Source organism: Tinamus guttatus, unplaced genomic scaffold (assembly GCF_059628265.1).
Source record: "Tinamus guttatus ecotype Peru unplaced genomic scaffold, ASM5962826v1 Tinamus_guttatus_pri_ptg000215l, whole genome shotgun sequence".
Taxonomy (NCBI): domain Eukaryota; kingdom Metazoa; phylum Chordata; class Aves; order Tinamiformes; family Tinamidae; genus Tinamus; species Tinamus guttatus.
In genome coordinates, this window is record NW_028288749.1 from 395,851 (window position 1) to 417,947 (window position 22,097).

The 22,097-nt window shown below is 43.4% G+C and overlaps 1 protein-coding gene across 1 annotated transcript in view; it reads left to right on the forward strand.

Annotated features, from left to right (window-relative positions):
• The window catches only part of PLA2G4A (phospholipase A2 group IVA), a 48,624-nt gene extending 35,077 nt beyond the window's left edge, over positions 1-13,547 (forward strand). Inside the window, exons 12-17 of the mRNA XM_088524839.1 lie at positions 1,853-1,924; positions 3,561-3,803; positions 8,417-8,601; positions 12,420-12,615; positions 12,845-13,002; positions 13,202-13,547. Of these exons, the coding sequence (XP_088380965.1) occupies positions 1,853-1,924; positions 3,561-3,803; positions 8,417-8,601; positions 12,420-12,615; positions 12,845-13,002; positions 13,202-13,336 (989 nt within the window). The 3' untranslated portion in view covers positions 13,337-13,547. The remainder of the gene's footprint in view (positions 1-1,852; positions 1,925-3,560; positions 3,804-8,416; positions 8,602-12,419; positions 12,616-12,844; positions 13,003-13,201) is intronic.
• Positions 13,548-22,097: the final 8,550 nt, after the last annotated feature.

The window sequence follows — 22,097 nt, forward strand, 5'->3', positions numbered from 1 at the left end:
CATGTAAGAGGAACCAAAAGTGATCTCCATATAACTACCAACACTTTGCCTAACAGCAAGTTAGGATTCCAACCTCCTTTTCCATGCCATTATGCTAGCTTTTGGAGCTCAAAAGCTGACAAATACTTGATAATTGTTTGTATAATGTCTTGATACTGGATTGGATTAATCATGGGATTAGTCAAGTGAAAACAAAGCTTCTCTTTTCTTGGTTGTTAGATCTGTTCCGTGCTAACCACAAGTCATCTGTTGATATCTGATGACTCCTTGGCTTCTTGCTGTAAGAATTTCTGTTCCATTTCTAATGCTCAAAAGTCAAAGAAACTTGTAAGGGAGAGTTGCAACTTGCTTGGGATGGGCCTTATTGATTTTTTGGAAATGCATTTTTTTTCATTTTAGAATGCATTTGATAGCAAAACAGTTTTTCCAAGCTGACAGGGAGGCTTTGCAGGGAAATACAATTAAATCAGTAATTAAATTGTACTGAATGTCCATTTCCGGCCCTGACAGTGCGTAGAGAGAATGTACACTGAGTTCGTTTAAAAACAAACAAACAAAATCCCACACTCAGCTGTCTCTTTCTGCTAATGTACTATTATGGAGACCTGAATCCTAAGGTTCACATATCTGAATATATTTCATGAGCGTTAATGCCTTCTAATAGGGAATATGTTTGATTAATATTGATTGTTAGCAGAAATGTCTTACTGCTTTTTTTAAGATGCTGGGAGACAGAATGTTATGTCCCACCTCTGGCTAAAATCTCTATTAATTCAGTATATAATTTAAAACATGTTCTCTAAAATGGGAGTGGATATGAAAATACTGATGAAACTTGAACCACAACCTACTAGCATAGCTGTAAACCTCCCAACAAAACGGGAACTTTTCCCCATGAAAACTTCCAGTCAATGGCAAAATACCAGTGGATGGCAGAAAAACAACAGCTTTGCACAGCATATATAATCAGGGAATAACTTGGCATGGAATTTCCTTTAAAACTTTGCTGCATATTTTATACATAGGTGCTTCTTTGTATGAATTATCAGAAATAGTTAAAGAAAATAACCTTACCAGTCCTTAGTACATTTTTCCATGAATTCACTTCCATTCCAAACCTTGCCTGAGAGTGGAATACTCTGCTATTGCTGTGCTCATTTTGACTTTGAAGTAATTGCTCGAGATGGTATTGACCCATTTCAGCCCGATTTTGTGCTTATTATGGAAGCACAGCTTTTAATCGTAACGAAATGCAGATTTTTTTTCCAGAAGTACATTCATTTTTTTTTCTCTCTCACTTAATGCTATGAAGTGAAAGCAGTTGTCCGTTCTACCTAACTGCTTTGACTTTTATTTTTCGCACATGTTCCAATGAAATGTTCATAACCACTTCTATAACCATCTCAGCTAGTGTTTTTCTCACTATTCTTAGGTGTACAAGCTCTAGATGTGCGTTGGGTTAAACATTACTCTTTTTTTCCCAAATTTGCGCTGCAGGTGAACAAGTCTGTTGTCTTCCTTGTTCAATGGGATTTTCTCAGAGGACATCAGCTGTACATCTAAACTTTAATCACTGAGAGTAAAATGTGTGAGATAGGTGCTACAGGAGCGAGGGATATGTGTTGATTTAGGCTTTCCTTTGGTTTTCTTGGCCCTTTTGTTAAGCTGTGACAACTCCAAATAAAGTTGATATATTCCGAGTATGTGTGTCCACAGACAGTTCCAGTCTCTTCAGCTCGCTATTCCCCTCTGAAGACTAGGATTGTTTTATCCCTCAATTGTTTTGACAATCTTAACTATACTCCCATTTAGCCCTAAGCAGATTAAAGTCTTTTTTTATTTCTTTCACCAGAGAATATTAGGCTAAAGCACCTAGTGAGCAATGACAGTTCAGACAGTGAAGATGAATCACAGCATCCAAAAGGTAAGGAAATCCCCATGTTTTATTTTAAAATTTACTTTTCTCTTCTTGCTGTCTCATAGCATATTTATTGATTATTAGCCAAATCCCATCTTGCTTAGTCTTACCAAAGATCTCATTCAGCTCTGCTGTCATTTATGCCATGGGTAAAAATCCGGTGTCCAGGTCTTAAAGGATCCATTGGCTCAGCAAAATGGAGAAATGTTGAAGAGGAGACATCAGCAAGGTCTTCAGGCTGTCTTCACATGATTCTCATGCAAATCAGCGCTGGCATCGGTGTGACAGGACTCCCCAGGGCTCTGCAGTTTCATACACATGCAAAATTACACGTGACGAGCCACTTTTCTCATACAGACATGTCCGACTCGTTAGTAGCCCAGCAAAATAACCATTATTTTCAAGGGTCCTTGATCAAATATTTACTTGAGAATGGTTTACTTTGTGTTTCTAGCATGCACAAATATCTGCTAGCACCTGTACAAATGACACCTGATACAGGAAATTCTTAGCTTTCAAAAAATACCCAACTCCAATTTCCCAGAAGAGGCATAAGCACGTGTGGGATGTTTGTCTGTGGGAATACAACATTGTATGGGAAATCCTGCTTAGGTACCTAAATCTCTTGGGGTGCGTGATAGTGTCTTTGGCTCATTCTAATAATATTTCCCATGTTTGTTATTTCTTGGCCAAGGGTGATTATTTCACCTGAAAAAAACGACATTCTTTGCTTCAGTTGATAAAAGCAAAGGAATGCAGCTTCCTTGTAATTTTTAATCCTACAGGAGTAAAAGAAAATCCTGCAAAATCAGTGAATTGTGTAACTAGTTCAGCAGCCTGGTAACTTCTTCATTCCCTCTTCTTTGTAAAATAAGAGAGAAAGAGTGATACTGCTTTGCCAATTCCCTGGTGGTACATAACCACCATGAAACATTAAATATAAATACGTGATTTGGAAGCACTTGGTAATATCTCTCACTTCTACTTGATATGTATGCACAGATGATGTACCCGAAACTTCGTGGTGTTTGATGCTTTTCTTTCTTTCTCCCTCTCTGTGTGTTCAGAAGCTGCTTTATATACATATATATTTATGCAGAGCAGTTACTTTAAGAGCCTAGATTAGAGGCACATTTCAGCAGTGAATTGTACTTTTTAGTTTACCAAAACCAGGTATTTGTTGTACCCTAAGTTTACTGAAAGGTTATTGTCAGTTTAAAAATCCTCTGCCTGAATTTCTCATTTAGGCAGATACTGTACAATTTAACGTTTCATTGACTATCTCTAACTTCATGCGTAGCCCAGAACGTCTCTGTGAAGATACATGTCCATGTTGCTCTTGTTATCCAGACTAGCTAAAGCAGATCACCTAGCACTGTCCCGCTTTGTTTTCCTGTGTGGTCACATCCACATTCCTGTCCTGCAAATGAGAAGTATCACTGGCCCATGAAGGTGTCAGAGAACATGTTATCTCCATTCCTCTTGAATTCTTGCAGCAAAGCTGCTTCATTCAATCCAGAACTCCTTGGAGGAAGAATTTCACCGGTACCTTTCATTTTAAGAGGTCCTGGGCCCAGAAATGTTTGTTTTGTGCTTCCAGAGTTAACTGTGTCACCACTGCTTGCTTTGATTCCCTCTGCAGGCACTGAAAACCCCGAGGCAAACCAAGACTATCAGAACAGCAGCCAGGAAAGCTGGGTGCAGCGGATGCTCATGGCTCTGGTGGGCGACAGCGCCCTTTTCAACACAAGGGAAGGGCGCGCGGGGAAGGTGCACAACTTCATGCTGGGCCTCAACCTCAACAGCTGCTACCCGCTCTCCCCGCTCGCAGACCTGCTCAGCCAGGAGTCCGTGGAGGAAGATGAGCTGGACGCAGCCGTTGCAGGTTAGTTCAGAGAGGGTCTGTGCGCTGCGTGTTCATTACTGAAACCAGAAACTGGCAGTTCCTTGGCTGTTCACATTTACTCCAACTGTGAGGCTAAGAAGTGCCTGAAGGAAAGCAATAGAAACCTGCTATAGTGCCACTCATCAATATAGCACTGCCCCAACAGGCCTGTGTTGTTTCTTTCTCTGTCTTATGTCCTCAGTTGGAAATAAAACACTGTAGCTTCTCCTGCCACAGTGCTTTCCTTTTCTAAACGTGCTGTAGTGCATCTACCACCTTTGTCAGCCTCTGAAGATCCTGTGGAGAAGGCATGTCACGGTGCAGATGCATCCTTGATGAAGCCTCTGCATAGAGTTTCTGTGATAGAAACTGTCCTGTTTGTGGATGCTGCTTTCAAGCTGACGAAATAGGAACCTCTTGCACCCGCTTGCGTAGCAGCACCGCACTGCCAACCAGCCCTTGTAATTGTAATTGTCACTTCAACCCTTATTTTCAGTGCAGAGGGGAGAGATCGTCCTCGTCGGTCGTTATGCAATAGTAAATACCAGATGTCGTTTAAAAGCTTAAGTAGCAGGCACTCTGTGATGTGTATTTGTTAATGTAACAAATCCCGCTGAGTGGCTGTATAGCAATTTCCATCTGTGCTCCACTTTCTAAATATTTTCATCGTCTCAGAGGTGTTTACAACTGCGTAATCCTAATATTTACAGTGGCTATAAAAGAGGCAGGAAAGAGGGTCATAGATTTATGGTTGGAAAAAATGACATTTGATGAGAATTTTTGCATAATTAAGATATGCGGATAATCTTTAGAACTATGAACTTCCTGGGTTTTAATTTGAATTAAAACATAATGCTGCTCTGACAGCATGAGCCAGCTTTTCTGAGGAAATCATGTTTGAGTGCCTGTCATCTGCAATTTTTATGGCTAAAAAAGGTATGGCAAAAGTTTGATAAAAATAACTGCAGTTTTTTAGTGTTTGAAACCCACACTCCTAAGCCTGAATGAACAACCATAATCTAACAACCGCAAGTGGTCTCAATATTATGGTTGGGATTGGTGTAAAAAAAAAAAAAAAAAAAGAGAAAGAAAAAGGAGTTTCAATAGTTAAAATAAAATTGGATTATTGAGCAGTGTGACTTGTGTATCCACATTTTAATGCTAGTAGTGGATTTTGCTAATACATGAGAGCCTGGGAGCGCAGAGGAGCAGGTAGAAATGTAAAATACTGTATATTAGTAAGGCACTGAGTGTGTTTAAGCATTGCCTATTTATTCCTTCCACTGTTGACCTAGCAACTTGAGCACAGAGAGGAGAGGTGTGAATTGCCTCAGAGCTTTCTTGCTTTTAATAAATTTATTATTAATAATAAACATCCCAAAGGAGAAGTGAATCCAAAAAGGTATAAAGCTTTTTGCAGCTGGTAGTCTCCAACCTACCAGAGAGTCACTGAGTCCTGGTCTCAGGCCCAAGATGCCTCAGTCATTACTGAAGATTGCATTTAGGATCTGCAGAGATCCTAACTGCTTGATATGGAAGTAAAATCCTTTAGGAAAAAATAGTTGTCAGTGATACAGGTCGGAGGAGGCAGTTGTTTGAGTGCGATCACATGCACGGTATTCCCAGCGTACACCGTGTCTCTCCCCAGCGCACAATACGGATGATTTCCAAGGGCTGCAGTTTCTCTAGCAGGTCCTGCAGGGGCTTTGGGGAGGACCCTGCAAGCACCAGCTGGAATCAGCTCATCTGCACGGAACGGGGAGCACCGCAAGCAGCTTTCCCCAGGCTTGTGACTGCAGGAGGGGAGGGTTTCTGTGGCTCATGCTGGTCAGGAAGAGTTGGCTGGCTGGTAAAAATAGCCAGGTTGGAGACCAGCATCCGAATTTCATGAGTTTGCCACAGATGCCCTCCCTGACACTGCAGTGGCAGTCGGGTGAGTTGCTGCTGGTTAGTTTAGTGGAGCAGAGAGCTCCTCTATGTGCAAAAACCATTTTTAGAGTAGAAGTGTGAGCTCTTCAAGGGCTTCAACTCAGCCTAGCTACTACATTTGATTAGTATTTTCTTTTTTCTTTTTTTTTTTTTGTGGTCCTTTTTATATGTGCTCTCTCTTAGCTTGCGGATCTTAGCTCTTCAGTACTAGCTCACTGATCCTCCTGGCATATGTTCGAAATAGCTGGGTTTAATTTGCTTATGGATGCCGTTTTTATGGACCATTTTCTTAATTGAGCTCAAATAAGCTCTTAAACGTTTACACCCCCGAATGATTTCATTGCTCATTGCGAGTTGTTGTTTCTGTGCCTCGACATTACAACACACCAAAGTCGCTTGAGAAGATGCCAAGTGAATAACAATAGGGAAAAAAACCCTCATAGCCTTGGCTTTCTCATTTCAGTATTTATGGAAAGTCTGTTACAGGAGATGCACGTCAGCCACAAATGCCCTTTTCATCCCTACTACTTTCATTGAAGCCGTCGGCTGCAACGAGAAGTGTTTGGAAATAAAACTGAGCCTGTTGTGGAGATACTTGTTATATGTTACCCCTCTCGCAGCAGAGCTGTGTTTTACCTGCAGACCGGCCTCTTGCTCCTGCCCCAGTGTAAATCAGATCAGATGAAATGCTCAGTCTGCCTTAAAAGTCATGGCATTAAAATAAACAAACAAACAAACAGGAGATTATTTCAGTTTGCTTTTTGAGTTGTGACCCTGTGACCTGCACGTAAGTTGCAGTTGGGAGCTTTTCTCCTCGATCTGAAGATTGGGAATACTCTTTTGCAAAGAGTTATAACAACAAGACGCAAGCTGAATCTTTCCAGTACTTTTCCATCACTTTTAAAAATGCTCTGTGCTAATGAAAAATGTATTGATAATATTCTGGTACATTATCAGGTAAAGTATGTTAAAATTATAATGATAAAATTGGTGATCAAATTACAAAAGTTGTAAGCGCGGGAATGCTTATTTCTCCCTGCCTTTTCGATGCAGTTTGGACAGTGTTATTAAGATTTTAATGAGATATTTTATTAGCAATATTATTGCTAATAGCAAACATTATTCCAGCTGGTACAAGTCTTGCTTAAAGCATCACTGATAACTTTGTTTTGGCATCAGTCTGAAATTTTATAAAAGAAGCTAGTATGAAACTAGACTGAAGAATGTTTTGGCAATTTTGAAGAATTCCTTTGAGAGCAAAATGAACGACGAGTTGTGTGGGGTTTGAAATCCTAACTTTAAACAAGAAGGGACAAAAATCCCTTCTCTTTCCCAAGTTGAAAGAGAAGTTAGTGAACAGAGAAAATGCTTATATATATATATATAATATATATATAATTATATGTATATATATAATATATATATAATGTATATATATACAGTCGGTATGTTTTTTAACAGTAATTTTGGAGTTATGACTCTGTTGACTTCAACATAAATATACTTATATTCTAACTTATGATTATGAAATAGATCTACTTATAGGTATCTAAACAAGGTTTAGCTCTTAAATTATTGACAGTGATTGAATAGTGTTTTCTACCTTAGAAATCAGGGCAAAAATTAAGGAAGTGGTGCATTGTTTCTTGGCATGCTGTCCTCACATATCCTGAAATGCAGGAGGAAAGCTGCTCTTAGGAACTTGGGTTTGAATTAATCTTGATAGATTTTCTTTGCATTAAGATATCTTTTTTCAGATTACCTTGTGCCAAGAAATCGATATTGAGAAATTAAATATCACAGGCAGTTCTGTATGCGCTTCTGTTCAGCATTCCCTAGATTACACTGCCCTCTGCAGATAGCAACATGGGTTCTTACTCAAAACCAGAAACACGCACTGGAAATAGCTTTAAGAGCCAGAGCAAGAAAAGATTGTCAGAGAAAAGTTTTATTACTGCAGGGATCACTGAGCCATGGGCAAAGAGTTGGATACATGAGAATTGCTCGTCCCTTCCCAAACGGCACCGGCTGTTCATCATCATCTTTGTCCATCAGGTTGGCTGGTAGAGATAGGGGAACTGTTTTATGCTATACTGTGACGGTAATGAGAGCTAAGTAGCCTAAATTGAATTATGTCTGATTCTTAAATTTCAAATATGCCTCTGGGTTACTGTTTGCTTAAACTGTAAGAAATAAGGAGGTTGTGAGACTTGGAATAGGTTGAAAGCACCTGGTTTGTCTTGTTGGTCCTATCTGTACTACAGAGACAGAGGCGAAGGACCACGTCAAGGCTTGGAGGCAACTTGTCACTGCCTAGGGAAGAGGAGGTGGGAAGGAGCGGGCTTTGCGAAGGAACCTCCTCACAGCTGGTGTCAGTGCTCTCATTTCTTGCTTCTGTGGTGTATGTTCCCATCGTGATTCCCATTCACCTACAGAAAGCATCTCCTCCTCTTCCCCTACATAAACACCCTCCCTTGTGCTTGGTGCCTCCTGGACCTGGCTCTTTTATTCTTCACTCACTGAGCCTAGGGTTTGCATTACCCAGGAGCTTGCAGGGTGCTTAGCTGGAGCCCTGTCCAGGTTGAATCTGCAAAATCTTGGAAAATGCTTGAAACGTTGGGCTCATCAAAACGGCAGTTCGTAACTGTTGTGTTCTATATGTTGTTTTCATTTGTTCTGTGCAGATCCTGATGAATTTGAGAGGATATATGAGCCCCTAGATGTGAAGAGCAAGAAGATTCACATAGTGGACAGCGGGCTTACATTTAACCTGCCCTACCCATTGATCTTAAGACCTCAAAGAGGGGTTGATCTCATCATCTCCTTTGATTTCTCAGCAAGGCCAAGTGATTCCAGTCCTCCTTTCAAAGTAAGATAGACTATCCCTTCTGTTCATGTTTATAAATTTAAGATTTTAATCTTCCAGGGAGATCAGCTGCAAATTTTAATGATTTCTAAAGGGTATCTGCAATACTATTGTGTCTACAGCTTTGGAGCAACTTGTTTCCACGTCAAGGCAAAATATTCCACCCTGTCTCAGTTCCTGTTTACATGACTCACATGAGACAACTGACACAAAGAAGGCAAATATAATTTGGGGCTCAGTAAACCACTGTTTGAAGTAATATCTGTATTGTTTTTTTATGGAAATCTTGCCTTCAACCATGAATTGCAGAATTTGATTTTATGACGATATTAAACAATTGAGTCATTTACTGTTACTTTATAAAATGCGTTAACGGAAAGAAACAGTAAGATGAAATATAGAAGAAAAATAATCTTATTTGTTTCCTAAAGCCCATTATGGGTAAGGGAATGCATTAGACTGCTACTCCAATTCCATACAGTTGTTCTTTTTTTTTTTAATGTAGAAGCGGTGAAATCTTTCTCTGTTACTTTTTAAAATATCCAGTGGTCACATACTGACCTCCATCACCTACTGTGATCACATCTCATAATACAGCACAATAATGAAAATACATTTAAAATTTTAAGAAGTTTCTCAGTTTCTTTCTGCAGTTCAGAAGTGATCGGAGTTTAATTCCCAGCACGTGTGTAAATGATTTCTTCTCTGAAATTGAGACTGAGGATTTTCAGTAACCAAATGGCTTATTGAAAGTCTAACATGAATGTAAGAGTTTTCACTGCATGAAGAATTGATAAATATTTCAATGAAGAAATGATTACAGGTGACAAGAATATATTTCTCTTAAGAGGCTTTTTATTATAGCAGTTTCATAAGTATTTCTTTGAGCTTTTATATAAAATATTCTGCCATACTTTAGGTATTTTTTGTATTCCTTGCTGTTCTTGTTTCCTGACATATATTCTTAAAATCAAATAGATATCCACAATAAGTTTGCACACTGGGGACTTAATTTAGCTGTCACTGAGGTCAGTGGAAAATCTGAGAATCCAGATCAGTCTCCTTTAGAAACTGTCCACCAAAAATGAGTGCTTTCTTTTATAATCAGAAATCTTAACAATTCTCCCTGCTCTAAGAAGGAAGCATTTCCATGTCTTATGGATGAATTAGTACAGGTGGTGTTATGCATTGAGTGCATATTTGGCACCAGGCATAAATCCTGGCCCTATTAATTTTAAAACTACCATATTAATAAGATTTCAGTCAACTTGCATTAAATTAGTGAAAAAAAAATCTAGCGATATGCCTCAGATATTAATAGCCTATCTAGATGAAATGATAACAGTGATGATGATGGTAAAGGAAGGTAGGTAAAGGAAATCTGTGAAATGGATTAAATGGTGTCTTTTAAAAGTCATCAGATGTTCTGTTTAAACCTTCTCTGCAGAGATTTGCCCAGCTGGGAAGGTGGGGTGACAGGTAAGAACTACAGCAGGTACCACCCCCAGTGTGGCACAGCCCTCTTCTGCACAACACTGTGTGTCCAAGGATTTTCAGCCTCTTTCAGTCTGGAATAGACAGGAGCAGAATTCATAAAGGAAAATCAGACCGTTTGCATGTGAATACATGCAGGAGCTGGAGGTTTGTAGCTTTGGCTCAGGAAGATGATAGGAGTGTGTGCCAGCTTTCCTTCCCTGTGTAATCCCCGCACCATGACAGAGTGAAAACGGCCCAAATCCCAGTTTCATAGTTCTGTAACGATGTGAAACGGTTGATGCGTAGTTGACACCAAAAGAATTCTACAAATTAAATTCCGTGAGCGTTAGTAGTGGGAATGAGTGGAAGAGCTCGGATGTGAACCAGCAGGTCCGGTGCTCCAGCTTGTACAGCTGTATGGTGTAAATGCATGACTTTGTCATCTACCAGAAACGTGTCCAGAATTGCTAAATATATAAAATTTTCAAAGCGAAACTGCCCAATATGTAATGTTTCGGAAGTGATACTTAACTGTTCAATCACATCTCACTAGGGCAAGCCCAGGACTGGTTTGGGTAGGGTTCCTAAGTCCATCCAGGCCAGCAGAAAGTCAATATACCAAAATGCAGATGAGGTGCCGCGGATACGTGGTGTGCTGGGTGTGGACGGCGCAGCTGCCGAGCGGTGCAACCTGTCCGGGCCACACACCCACGCAGCTCCGGCTGCTCCGAGAACGGTGCGCGTTGGATGGGGACGGGAGCTGGCGCGAGGCCAGCAGCACTTGCACAACCATGGTGGGGTGCTCAGAGGCAACTTTTATTGGACAGTCAAGTGAGTTTTAAAGAATAATTTTGAAGTAGATCAAGGAAATGTAGCCGTTTGAGAAACCATCTGGCCTTCTCTGTGGCTTTGCTGTCAAATTTCAGGTAGAAAAATCAAATAATGGCCAGTTTGTCCTTCCTCTCGCTCCAAAGGGGCAAAAATCCAAAGCAATGTAAGAGGCGGTGGAAGTGAAGTGAACTCTGTGCCTGGGTCCAATGCAGAGGAAAACAGGCTTCAGCAAAATGCAAGGGAGTAGCTCTTGGCATCGCTGAGGTTATTTGGGGCTATCTGTGAGGGATGCACTAGGGAGGATAAGCCAGAGCTGCTCCAGTCCTTAAGTTTTATCTTTTCTGGCTGAGTCCCACAGCCTGCTCATCCCTTCAGCTTTCTGTTCATTTAACAGTCCCATTCTACTTAGGACAGGATCAAATACCTGTCCGAGAGCTGGCCCGTGGCCACCGCCGGGCTCTAAAACAGGCTTGTGACCGCAGCACGGATGGCCCAGCTGAAGGCAATGGGTCCTTGCTTGTTTTATCACTTGCCACCCACTGTCTCTTAATCTCCTGCGTTTCCAGCACAGTTGCCCAAAGGAGGGTCGTGTTCCCTTGCCCAGGGAGCTCCGGGCGCTGCCCTTGCCGGCTGCCTCTCGTGCAGCTTTGAGTCAGTGTTTACAAAGGGCTCTGCGGAGCGCCCTGTCACGCGGCCGGGTGCGGGGGGCGGCCGCGCGCCGGCCCCGCTCCGCGCGCCGCTCTGCGCCGTGCTGTGGCTCCGAGCGTGACCGCGGCCCTGCCGTGTTTATCAACTCGCCTCCGTTTCCATAGCGCTGCTCCTCCGTTTGCAAGGCAAATTGCGGGTGGTTTTTTCCCTAGCTGTCAGCTCTGTAAATTCACCCCAAGATTTACGTGACAGCCCAACTCTTTGCTTCCTGTGAATCATCCCAGGTGGAGAAGATTGGGCAGGCTCAATTAGGTGCCCATTTCTACCTGTAAAGCCCCAGCTATCATAAATACGGTGAGTGACAGTTACAGAGCCCTACACAGTCCTGCTGGGTTTGTGTGGGCATGACCCATAGGATCAGGTTTTGCATCAAAGTCTCTTCCCTCCATAGAGTCTCAGGGCACAAAATGTGCTTCTGAGTGAGCCCTGTTGTCACTGAAGTAAACTCAGAGTTATTACTTAGAAAATCTAAGAGATTCGTTTTTAAGCTGCAAATGGAATGTAGCAGACTTTAAGGGAGGCTCCCATCCCTAAAATTACCTAACTCCTGGAAGCTGCAAAGAATACACATGCCAAGAGGGATCTGCGACAGAAAATCTACTGTTTAAAGAAAAAACAAGAAAAAAATAAGAAAAAAAATAAGGATGTTTTGCTGCCTTATATGCAGAGACTGACTTTTGCAAGAAAAGAGCGACTTCGTAAAATTGCTCCTATTATCCCTAATTTCTTTGTCCTGTTTCTGTCCAGGTGAAATCCCACTTCACACTGGATGCTTTTAATCATCTCAAACTTTATTATCTTTCCAGGAAATTTTGCTTGCGGAAAAATGGGCCAAAATGAACAAGCTTCCTTTCCCCAAAATAGATCCCAATGTGTTTGACCGAGAGGGCTTGAAAGAGTGCTATGTTTTCAAGCCAAAGGATCCCTCTTCAGAGAAGGACTGCCCAACTATCATCCATTTTGTTCTGGCAAACATCAACTTCCGCAAATACAAAGCTCCAGGTGAGCAAACCCTTTCTGATGCTAAATCTCGTTGCTCCTTTGAAGCTTTGTATCAACGTATCAGTCACTACATACTGTTTTTTTTTTTGTTGTTGTTCCTGACATATCTCCTAAGCCTGTCTATAGAGATCGTGAATTTCTAAAGGTCCACTGAAAGTGAGACGATCCTCATTTTTATTTTATTTTTTTTCAAAATAAATAATACATTTTGTATTTCTTCTGTATGCAGGTGTCCCAAGAGAAACACAGGAGGAGAAGGATTTTGCAGACTTCGATATTTTTGATGATCCTAATTCACCGTTCTCTACGTTCAACTTCCAGTATCCCAATGAGGCTTTCAGGAGGCTGCATGACCTGATGGAGTTCAACACCCTCAACAACATCGATGTACGTACGCCAGACGGGAAGGGGCTTTAAGTGTCTGGGGAGTTAAAGGCGAGAAGTGGGGACACCAAAGCTGCAGGGGGCTACTGTAGTGTTTCCCTTAATAATTTGTTTCAACCTGATGGGATCTTTGCTGCCAACTAAGAAATCATAAAAATGTTGGTCCTTGCTCTGCGTGACACGATGCTCAACTGTTTTCCAGGCGATCAAGCAAGCTATGGTGGAAAGCATTGAATATAGGAAGGAGAACCCATCTCGCTGCTCGGTGTCTCTCAGCAACGTTGAAGCAAGGAGGTTCTTTAACAAAAGCAACCTCAATAACAACAACCACACGTAGAGCACGTGCTGCATGTCCCACTCTTGAAGAGCCTGGCTGTTATCTTTATAACTGGAGATGAAAAGGCATTACAAAGAGCATTGCTACTCTTGAAAAGGGCTGTGCAGAACTCATGGAAAACGTTTCTTGTGCATTTTCAAGTTTCAATATTATTTTATACTACCTACTTTTAACCTAAAAATTGAAAACATTTCAGTGTGTGGATCATTCCCCTTTAAAAACTTTGGACTTAGCTTGTCTTGGCTGTAGAACCATTTGGGTTGTAGTGGTGGCAGGGAGGGTTGCACTTTTGCTTTTACAGAATTGTAATGCTGGTTTCTCCCTGTGAGGCCATTTTCTTATTTTTCATTGATATAAATTGGATGTGTCTTTAAATGTGTGATGAGAATTGAAACACAATAGAATAAAACTTCAGTAATATAGACCATATAGATATATGGCTGGACGTGGGTCTGGATCTCACTCCACTTTGTGCAAATGAGACATTGTAATTTGACTTTGGTTGAAAAGTCCATAATTGACAACTACTGCTAGGCAATAGCAGCACCCTAATATATGGTGTTACTTAGCTGCTCACCTGCACTGTTATGGTTGATTCCTTGTACTGGAAGGGATTTTGATCACTAATAGCCACTGGCTGTACTGGCCTTGCCAAAACACCATAATCAAGCGGTGCTTCAAATGTTGCTTTTCTCTCTCAAGTGTCAATATTATCTCTCAAGTGTCTCTTAAAAGCGCGCATACACACACTATTTTTTGATAATAAATGTGTAAAGAAATGGGGTTTATACATTTTTGATAGCATTATGAGTAGGTTCCTCAAGTGGCCAGTGGGGATCTGATTTTGAATCTTTTCATCTCAAATACTTCTGCCAAAATTAGTCTGCTTTACTACTCTTTAATAATATATGTATTCATTCACTAAAAATAATAAACCAATCTCTTACATTTTTTCCCCCTCATTTTACATTGCTTGAGCTTTGAGCTGGTAGTACCTGTGTATCAAATAATTGCTAGTGTCTGACCGAATTGCTTTAAAATAAGTTAAGAATCGTTTAGCATTTGCTCATGTTGAGAACCAATACATTTCTGCAAAGGGACAGTGGCAATGTTTCCTAGGGAGAGGTAAGTGCTCCTAGGTGAGAATGTGAAGTAGTTCATGTGCTAAGGGTTATATTTGAAATATATTTTTGCTACTTAGATTTTGGAAAGATTGTGCTTAGACAATTTTAGTACCATCCGAACAAGTGCTGAAAATCTTCCTGGTGGGCAACTGCGGTTCTGCCTCCAGAGCCTTCCTGTTTGGAAGTAACAGAAGCACCAAGGGTGCAACGGGAAAAAGAAGAAAAGAGCAAAGTTGCTCATGGTGCCCTAGACCGACAGGGACCAGATGCAAGAAAATTTGAGAGTTTAAGATGTGGAGAGCTTATTCTTTTTTCTTTTCTTTCTTTCTTTTTACAAATACAAGGAGTCGATTCTCAGCCAAATCCTGGCGATTGGTAGTTTGCTGCTTTTGTTGGTGGTGTTTGACAGGGAACATGGCAATGGCCGAGTAACTGGGAGAGCTGATGCAGGGGTGTTTGCCGGGGCGAGGATTATTTGCACAGTCACAAGCCAGGAGGGCTTCTTTGCAAGCGCTTTAAGGGACATTTGGGGCTCCAGGTTTCTGGCGCCGCTGGTAGCGCTCGGCTCTCGGCCTCCTCTTCTCAACAAGGCAGTCGGCATCAAGGCAGAGACAGCGGGTGCAGCAAACGCCAGGCTGCTGCATAAGAACAAACACCTGATTGATTTTTGTGTGATAATCTTATAGCAAATGATTTTTACAATAGCTACCTGTTTATCAAAGAGTTTATTGTTAATGCAGGGGCTGCTCCTTTCAGTCTCAATTGCTGAGCTATTTTCAGTTGCTAAAACCTGCGTGCCCATGGGAAGGGAAGCAGTTATAATGCATTTCTTGTAATAGTCATTGCACCATCCCTCCTTAAATCGACATGGAAAGTTAGGTGATTAATAACATTTCCTATATTGATTAATAGGTTTTATCACTGAATTAGAGCATGTTTAAAATCAAGAGAGAAAATAAAAGTAACTTATCTCAGTGCTGCATAATTTAAGCATTTGCAATAGATGTTTGGATACAAGAAGATACTGGTACAGTTCTTTTATTGTAATGTTTTCTTTTCACTACTTTTTTCCTTTTGGTTAACATGATAATATTTGTATTTTATATTTTACAATACCTGTCCTCTCTGTTTTATGGATATATTTTGTTATGCTTTATACAGTTCGTATTATCACAGTGTTATCAAACAATAAAAATAGAATTAACTTTATTCAGCATCCAGCGCTTTCAGACAGTTTGATTTTTTTTTTTTAAATAACAACATCACTCTCATTATGAAGAAGTGAGACATGAATATGCTGTATGTGCAGGCTGGTGGGACAGCTGTCAGGTAGGAAATTGAAAATGTTGCTGGTTCATCCTTTATATTTATTTATTATTATTATTTTAGTTTAAATGTGAAAATGCAACTTTGTGAAGCAGCTTGGTGGAGGCGAGGCTGGATACCTCTTTTTGTTTTCTGTCATTTCTCTTGTTTTGACTACTCTGCAGGTCACTGTTGTTAAGAGCTACTACAGCAAAATGTGAAAGCGGTTGGGGAGCTGGCTCCTCACTCTCTTTAATGTTGTATTTTTTAAAAAGCAGGTGAAAGACAGAAGTTCCTCCGAGCCTGAAAACCCGGTTCCCTGGAACTCAGCTCAAGCAGAGGCCGGATGAGCGACAGCAGCGGTTCCTGGTCCGCAGGGACTGCGGAGCGCAAGGACAGCGGGTCTGTGAGTTACTTCATTTCATGCCTCTCTGGCAGACAAGGCTCAGAGGCAGCTCTGAGCAGGAAGCCAAGGGCAAAGCACCAGAGAGACCAAAACCTCCTGTGCCTGACGGGTGTGTGCTGGGCATTCTGAGCACAGGCTGGGCATGAGTCTGCCTCCCGCTGCAAACCGTCCCGTGCAAACTGTGCTGGCCTTCTGAAAGGGCACTTGCAATGTCTTGGGACTCCCAAGAAGCTCCTTGCTAAGCTCGTAATTACAATTTCACTACACACTTGAACAAAAAAGCTCTCCAATCCTGTGTCCATAAATAGAAAATGCAGAATGCATCTTGGTGTGATGAGAAAGCTAGGAAACCTCTTCTGAGTTAGCTATAGAGGAGAAGGCTCCTAATTTTAGTCACACTGTGTATTAAAAATTATGCCTGGGGGAATAACAACAAAAAAAATCTCACCTTATTTCTCACAGCTGCTTGAAACCATGTATGTATACGTTTTGTTTGAGCCTCCCTGCTCAAGGACAGCTACTTCAAAGCAGCTTTGGAGCACGTGCCCGTCCCATAGCTGGGACAAACCCGCCACAAAGATGGTTTTGTGCTTTCTGGAGGAGCCATGGGCAGAGTCCCGGCTACCAGGAGAGGCATCTGCACTCCCTGCCGCCACTTTATTACAGTGGAAGTAAATACTTGGAGTCAAATGCCATTAACCCGGTGAGCGTGTTGACCTCCAGCGGGTTTGCAGGAGCCAGAAGCAAATCCCCTCTGGCACGGGCTCAGCGCTATGCCAGACGTGCCCGCTGCTTCCACGCCACATCCAGGTGCCTGCCCATGCCTGCTCCCTTTCAGGATCCTGCTAGGATCTCTTGGAGGAGGGGAGGCGTCGGACCGAGCGCTCCATGCAAACAAGCGGACACGATGTTAATGACACAGAGAAGCGAGTTGTGCAACCAGATCTGTTTACGTAACGCATGTTTGCTCTGATGCTCCACAAAAACCAAAGCATTGGAGACATTTCCTGAAGCCGTAAATTCGGCCATCACTCTTACTGGGTTTTCACTTCACACGTTAGATTTGGGCGGCTAGGTGACTCACCCCGTTGTTGCATGCGGTGGCCCTTCTCACGCTAGGTAAAAGGGAAAGATAGTCACCATTCACAGCAAGAAAGTCCCCGTGACAACAAAGACACGAGGCTCTGTCACACGGAGAAAGGCAGTGCATTCACCCTGCTGACAGCACGGGGCTTGACTTGCAGCTTGCCAGATCCACCCCATTTTTGGGGTAGTATTTGTAAAGCTGTTTTTTTTGGTAGTGGGAGCAAGGGGAAAACGCTCATTTAACCCGTTTATTAATAGCCCCAGGTCCGTGGGTGGGAGGCGGAAGGGGAAGAGCCTCCCCCTGCGCCCAGCGCTGTGCGTTGGTGGCACAAGCCGGAGCACGAAGGATGCACCATCGGTCCGGACCAGGGCTCGCAGCGGGCCAGGAACCCGCAGCCCTGTTCAAAGAGCTGCCAGGGAAGCCTAGAATCCAGTCACAAAGCTCTATGCAGACTTTATGAGGGTTGGAAGCCAGTCACAGTTTTAAGAGCTCTGGACAGGGCTTTTATGACTTTGTTTTCTTCAAGCTGCATGTCCAAATGCCTTGGAGTGTTTTAACGTGGGCCCAGCTTGCTGGTTAGCAAATATTTTGGTCTTAATCAGAGCAATTCTCCAGCACTTTCCACTTGTAGCCTGTGGCAAAACTAGAAACAGAAACCTGAGCAGCTGGAGGTGGTTTTGGTCTTTTGCTTCCCACCTAATTCTCAGAGAACCCTTTCTTTAGAGAACCCTTTCTTTGGCTAGGCAAGATCGACAACGGAAAACCAGCACCTCCCTTCCTTCTCCTTTGCGTCCTGAAGCAAAACTACTTTCTCTCCTCGTGGAACTGCTCAGGTGAAGCTCCCTAGTCTGCTTGTTCTTACTTTCTCATGTGGACAACTCTGCTCCTAGATGGGTTTTGTGGATGGACTTGCGGGTCGGGATGCATGAGCCCAGCACAGGAAAGTGGAAACTTGGCTCTTTTGCAAGGCAGGTCAAGTGCTTAATGCAAGAGTCATGTTCACGTCTAGGTTGTGCTAAGCCCACGTTAGAGGACGTCTTTGCCCACACGTTGTTTAGGGTGTGTTCTGGAAAATATGAAAGGGAATTAATGTAATGACCTAGAAAGAAGGAGGCAAGGATTTTGCCAGGATGGTTGGGAATGAGGAATGCTGATACTTTGCAGCTGTAGAGTTAATATCAGCTTCCGTCTGGTCCAGCTTTCTGAAATCCAGGGGATTTGCAATGGGACATTTTTGTGTTGTGCTCAAATACTGTTTATGACACTAACTAATCCGGGGAGCTGTAAACAGAAATAGATACAGGCTGAATTGCTGGGCTAATATCAGCCTCCTGGCAGACAGACGTGGGCCCGTGCAGCAGGGGCGGGAGAGGCCCCCGGAGCTCCTGCGCTCGCCTGCAGCCCGGGCGCCGTCGCTGACGCTGCCGAGAACCGCGGAGCACGTCCGGAGTCGTGACCCGAGCGGGCGGCTGCGGGGGCTGCGCGGCGCCGGCGCTCACGCCAACTTGGGATTTTCCTCCCGCTTCACGTGCAGGAGCCTCTTTAGAGCAGGTTGTAATAACCCACCTAAGCACAGGCCTTTTAAAATTATTATTATTGCGTGCCCTGGCGTCTTTTGGTCTCTCTCGTGAGGTAGCATGGAGCAAAGGGCTGACAGAAAGGAAGGAGAAGTAATTTGGTGCTGGGAACTCTCTGCATGTCTTTCTCAGATGTTTCCTTCTGTCTATTAGGATAGGTTGGTGCTGTGTCCAGATAATCCATCCTAGTGCTGTCCCTCTGCCTCCCTCTATCCTTTCTCTGCTAATTCTCCTTCTTCAGCAGCAGGATTTCTTAAGCAATAGGAATTCACCACTATCTGCTTCTCTCTGCTTTCTTGCTAAAAAGGGTACTGGGCAGGTTGGTAAGTACTTTGCAAAGTGTCCTGATAAGACGTGTCCCACCGCTTGCTTCTTTTTGCTCCAGAAGCAGGAAAAACAAATTGTTAGGAAATGGGAAAACAACCTTAGGAAAAATTAACTCAGAAATACAGCCACTTTCACAGCTGGGACCGTGCCATAGGGATTTGGGGTGTGACATTAAGTGATGGGTCATAACTGAATGAAGGCAAGTGAATGACCAGCCTGTTCTCATTCCCAGCGAAAGGGCCAGATGTGTTTTGTTCCTTGTTTAGTCCCATGAAGCTTCCTCTAGAGCTGTGAACCGGGGCAAGCCAGCAGGTCGAGTAACAAATGTTGAGCCGTGTGCTGGACCAGCCGCGTGTCAGGCGACCCGTTGGGAGCAGAGCCGCTCCAGATGTAGCTGTAGCAAAAATCATTTCTCTGGTTCACTGCAGTCTTGATGTTTTGCAACTTGTTTTCACTGTGAACAAAAGTGTTTTTTTTTTTTGTTTTGTTTTTGTTTTTGCAAGGGCAAAAGCATCAAGGCCATCGCTGCCAGGGCTGCGGAGTCAACTCATGAGGACCTGGAGTGGAGCGGAGCAAAGTTTCGCTGTTGGAAAGTCTCGTAAAAGGCCTCCAGCGGTTGGGTAAGAGACACAGAGGACAGGCTGACTAAACCCAGGGGGATAACAACGTGCTGCGTATCGGGTTTGCACACTAGCAGAGCTAGAAGGCCATCCCTCCTTCCCAAAGTCTGTATTATCTGGAGTTCCACCTGTTTTGTACTAAAAATAGTCATGCCTTGCACTGTCTGATTTAGTAGCACGTCCCTTTTAGTTCCTTTTCTGTCAAACCGGTGAAGCTCAGAGCAGCTCTTCTCATAACCCACTCGCACTGCAACAGCCTTAAACATGGTATGGTTTTATTTCATGCTCGTGTGTCAGAGTACTTCTTGCAGTGCTGATTTCTTGGAGCTTTATCATAGCGCGAGACAGGCCAGGATTTGGATGGAGGAGAAAATGGGTCAGCTCATGGCGATCGAACCGATCAACAGAAAATAATTTCAGGAAAAATGCTCCTAGATTTTGTTTTAGCATTTTTTTTTAATCCATCAACTTGTTTCATTTGCACGCGGGGAGTTTTAGGGTAAGTTTCACTGGGCTGTCTGACCTGGGAGTTACTGGGAGTTGCAGGGTCATCGTTACAGTGTATTAGACAGAGAGGTCAAGTTGAATTGAATAGGGAGGAATTTCCCAAAGGGGATTTTACTGGGCTAGTTCAACCCGGGAGGCTTCATCTTGGAAAGACAGCATGGGACAGGTCAAGCCCTGCTCGGGTGAAGCAGGAAATGTAAAAGAAGGAAAGCTTTAAACTCCCCATTTCCTTCCCATGCACGTTAGTGAGGCAAAGTCTGATCTTGCAAAGATGTATATTGACTCTGAATGCCAAAATTACGGAAACTCGGCACCAAGATACAGTACCTTGATGCTTGTGTATAGAGCTGGCTAAAGGGAGTTGCATATTTTAAATTTGGATTTCCTTCCGATGGGAATGAGAAGTCAGGGTCCTGTAACTGAGGCAGAACCACTTTGAAATGGCTTGTTTTGATAAAGTTGGAACACTTTACTATAATTTAAAATTTCAACATTCATGTTCTACGGCAAGATGAAAGCCAACTTTTTGACTATATTGTATAACTGTAATAAATGTCAGACTGAAAAAATCAGCTTCATTGAAATGCCTTTCTATAATTGCCCAGGATGTTGTAAGATCCATTTAGCAAAAATGTGTTGACTTAATGGATGTAATTGAATCATCATTTTCTGATGGCAAAGCATCACAGTGGAAAAGTCTTCTGCTAATAATTTCCTGGTTCCCTGTGGGCCAGGACACCTAGGAAAGCTCTTGTGAAATGCAAAATTTTGTCTTATGAGTCGACAGGTAATGCCTAAGTGAACAGCCTTTTCCCAGGTGAATAAATAAATGGTTGTGCGGGGGAAAAACTGCTCGTTGGTGTCCAGGAAGAGCAGACAGGTGCCCACAGGGCTCCAGTTGCTCCCCATCTGCATTGTCGTCAAGCCCTGTGGTGGGGTCTTGGGTTTGGCCTCGCACAGCCTGGTTGAGACTTGCCCAGCGGGTAAAGGCGGCTGGGACAATGTGAAAGGCTGGGATTTATGGGCCCCCTGAGCGGGCCGGGGGTCACACCAGAGGCGGGTACATGAGTATCGTGTTCCCTGGCCATGTGGTGCCCCGCGGCCCCAGGACAGGCCTCCGCAGAGCCAGCCCCGTCACCTGCTTCCCCTGGCCACACGAGGCGTGTCGGTGCCAAAGGCCCTGTCTGCCTTGGCGGCAGGGCGCGTGGGCCAGTCCGTCATCAGATTTCTTCCAGCAATCCCAAAATTTTATACTTTTCAGTGGTGCCACAGTAAAAACCAGCCTGCTCGTACTTGTGCAGTTGGATTATGTATTCGGGGATGATGCTTTCATCAACGCAGTATCAAACAGGGTTTTTTTTAGAGAATATAGTTACTGTGTTCAAGGGAAGTGTGAAGAAGAGTCTGTGATTGCCTGTCTGGTGCTGGGCCTTAAAGGTTGCCTGGCTTTTCTCCCCCTTGCAGATGGGTTCTGTTTAACACGGTGAAGTGGGTTATTCCCCAAGGTGGCCTCCTCCTCAGCCTGCCTTCACAGCAGCTGGCAACGCTAGGGAGAACCTGCCCGCCGGCCCCTTGTGCACGTAAGGGCGTCTGCACGCAAAAACCACAACAGGAGAAGCCTGTGCTTCGGGGATAGAAGGGGCGGTGACAAAGCAGGAGCCCTCAGCCCCGTCCCTTATCTAGGATGAACTGCAACAGGACGGTGTCCGCAGGGGACGGGGCCTTGGCCACATTTATCGCAGGCGGCAGCGGCGCGTGGTGCTGCGGCGCCCCAGGGCGCGTGGGCAGCCGCGTGCCCGAGCTCCGCG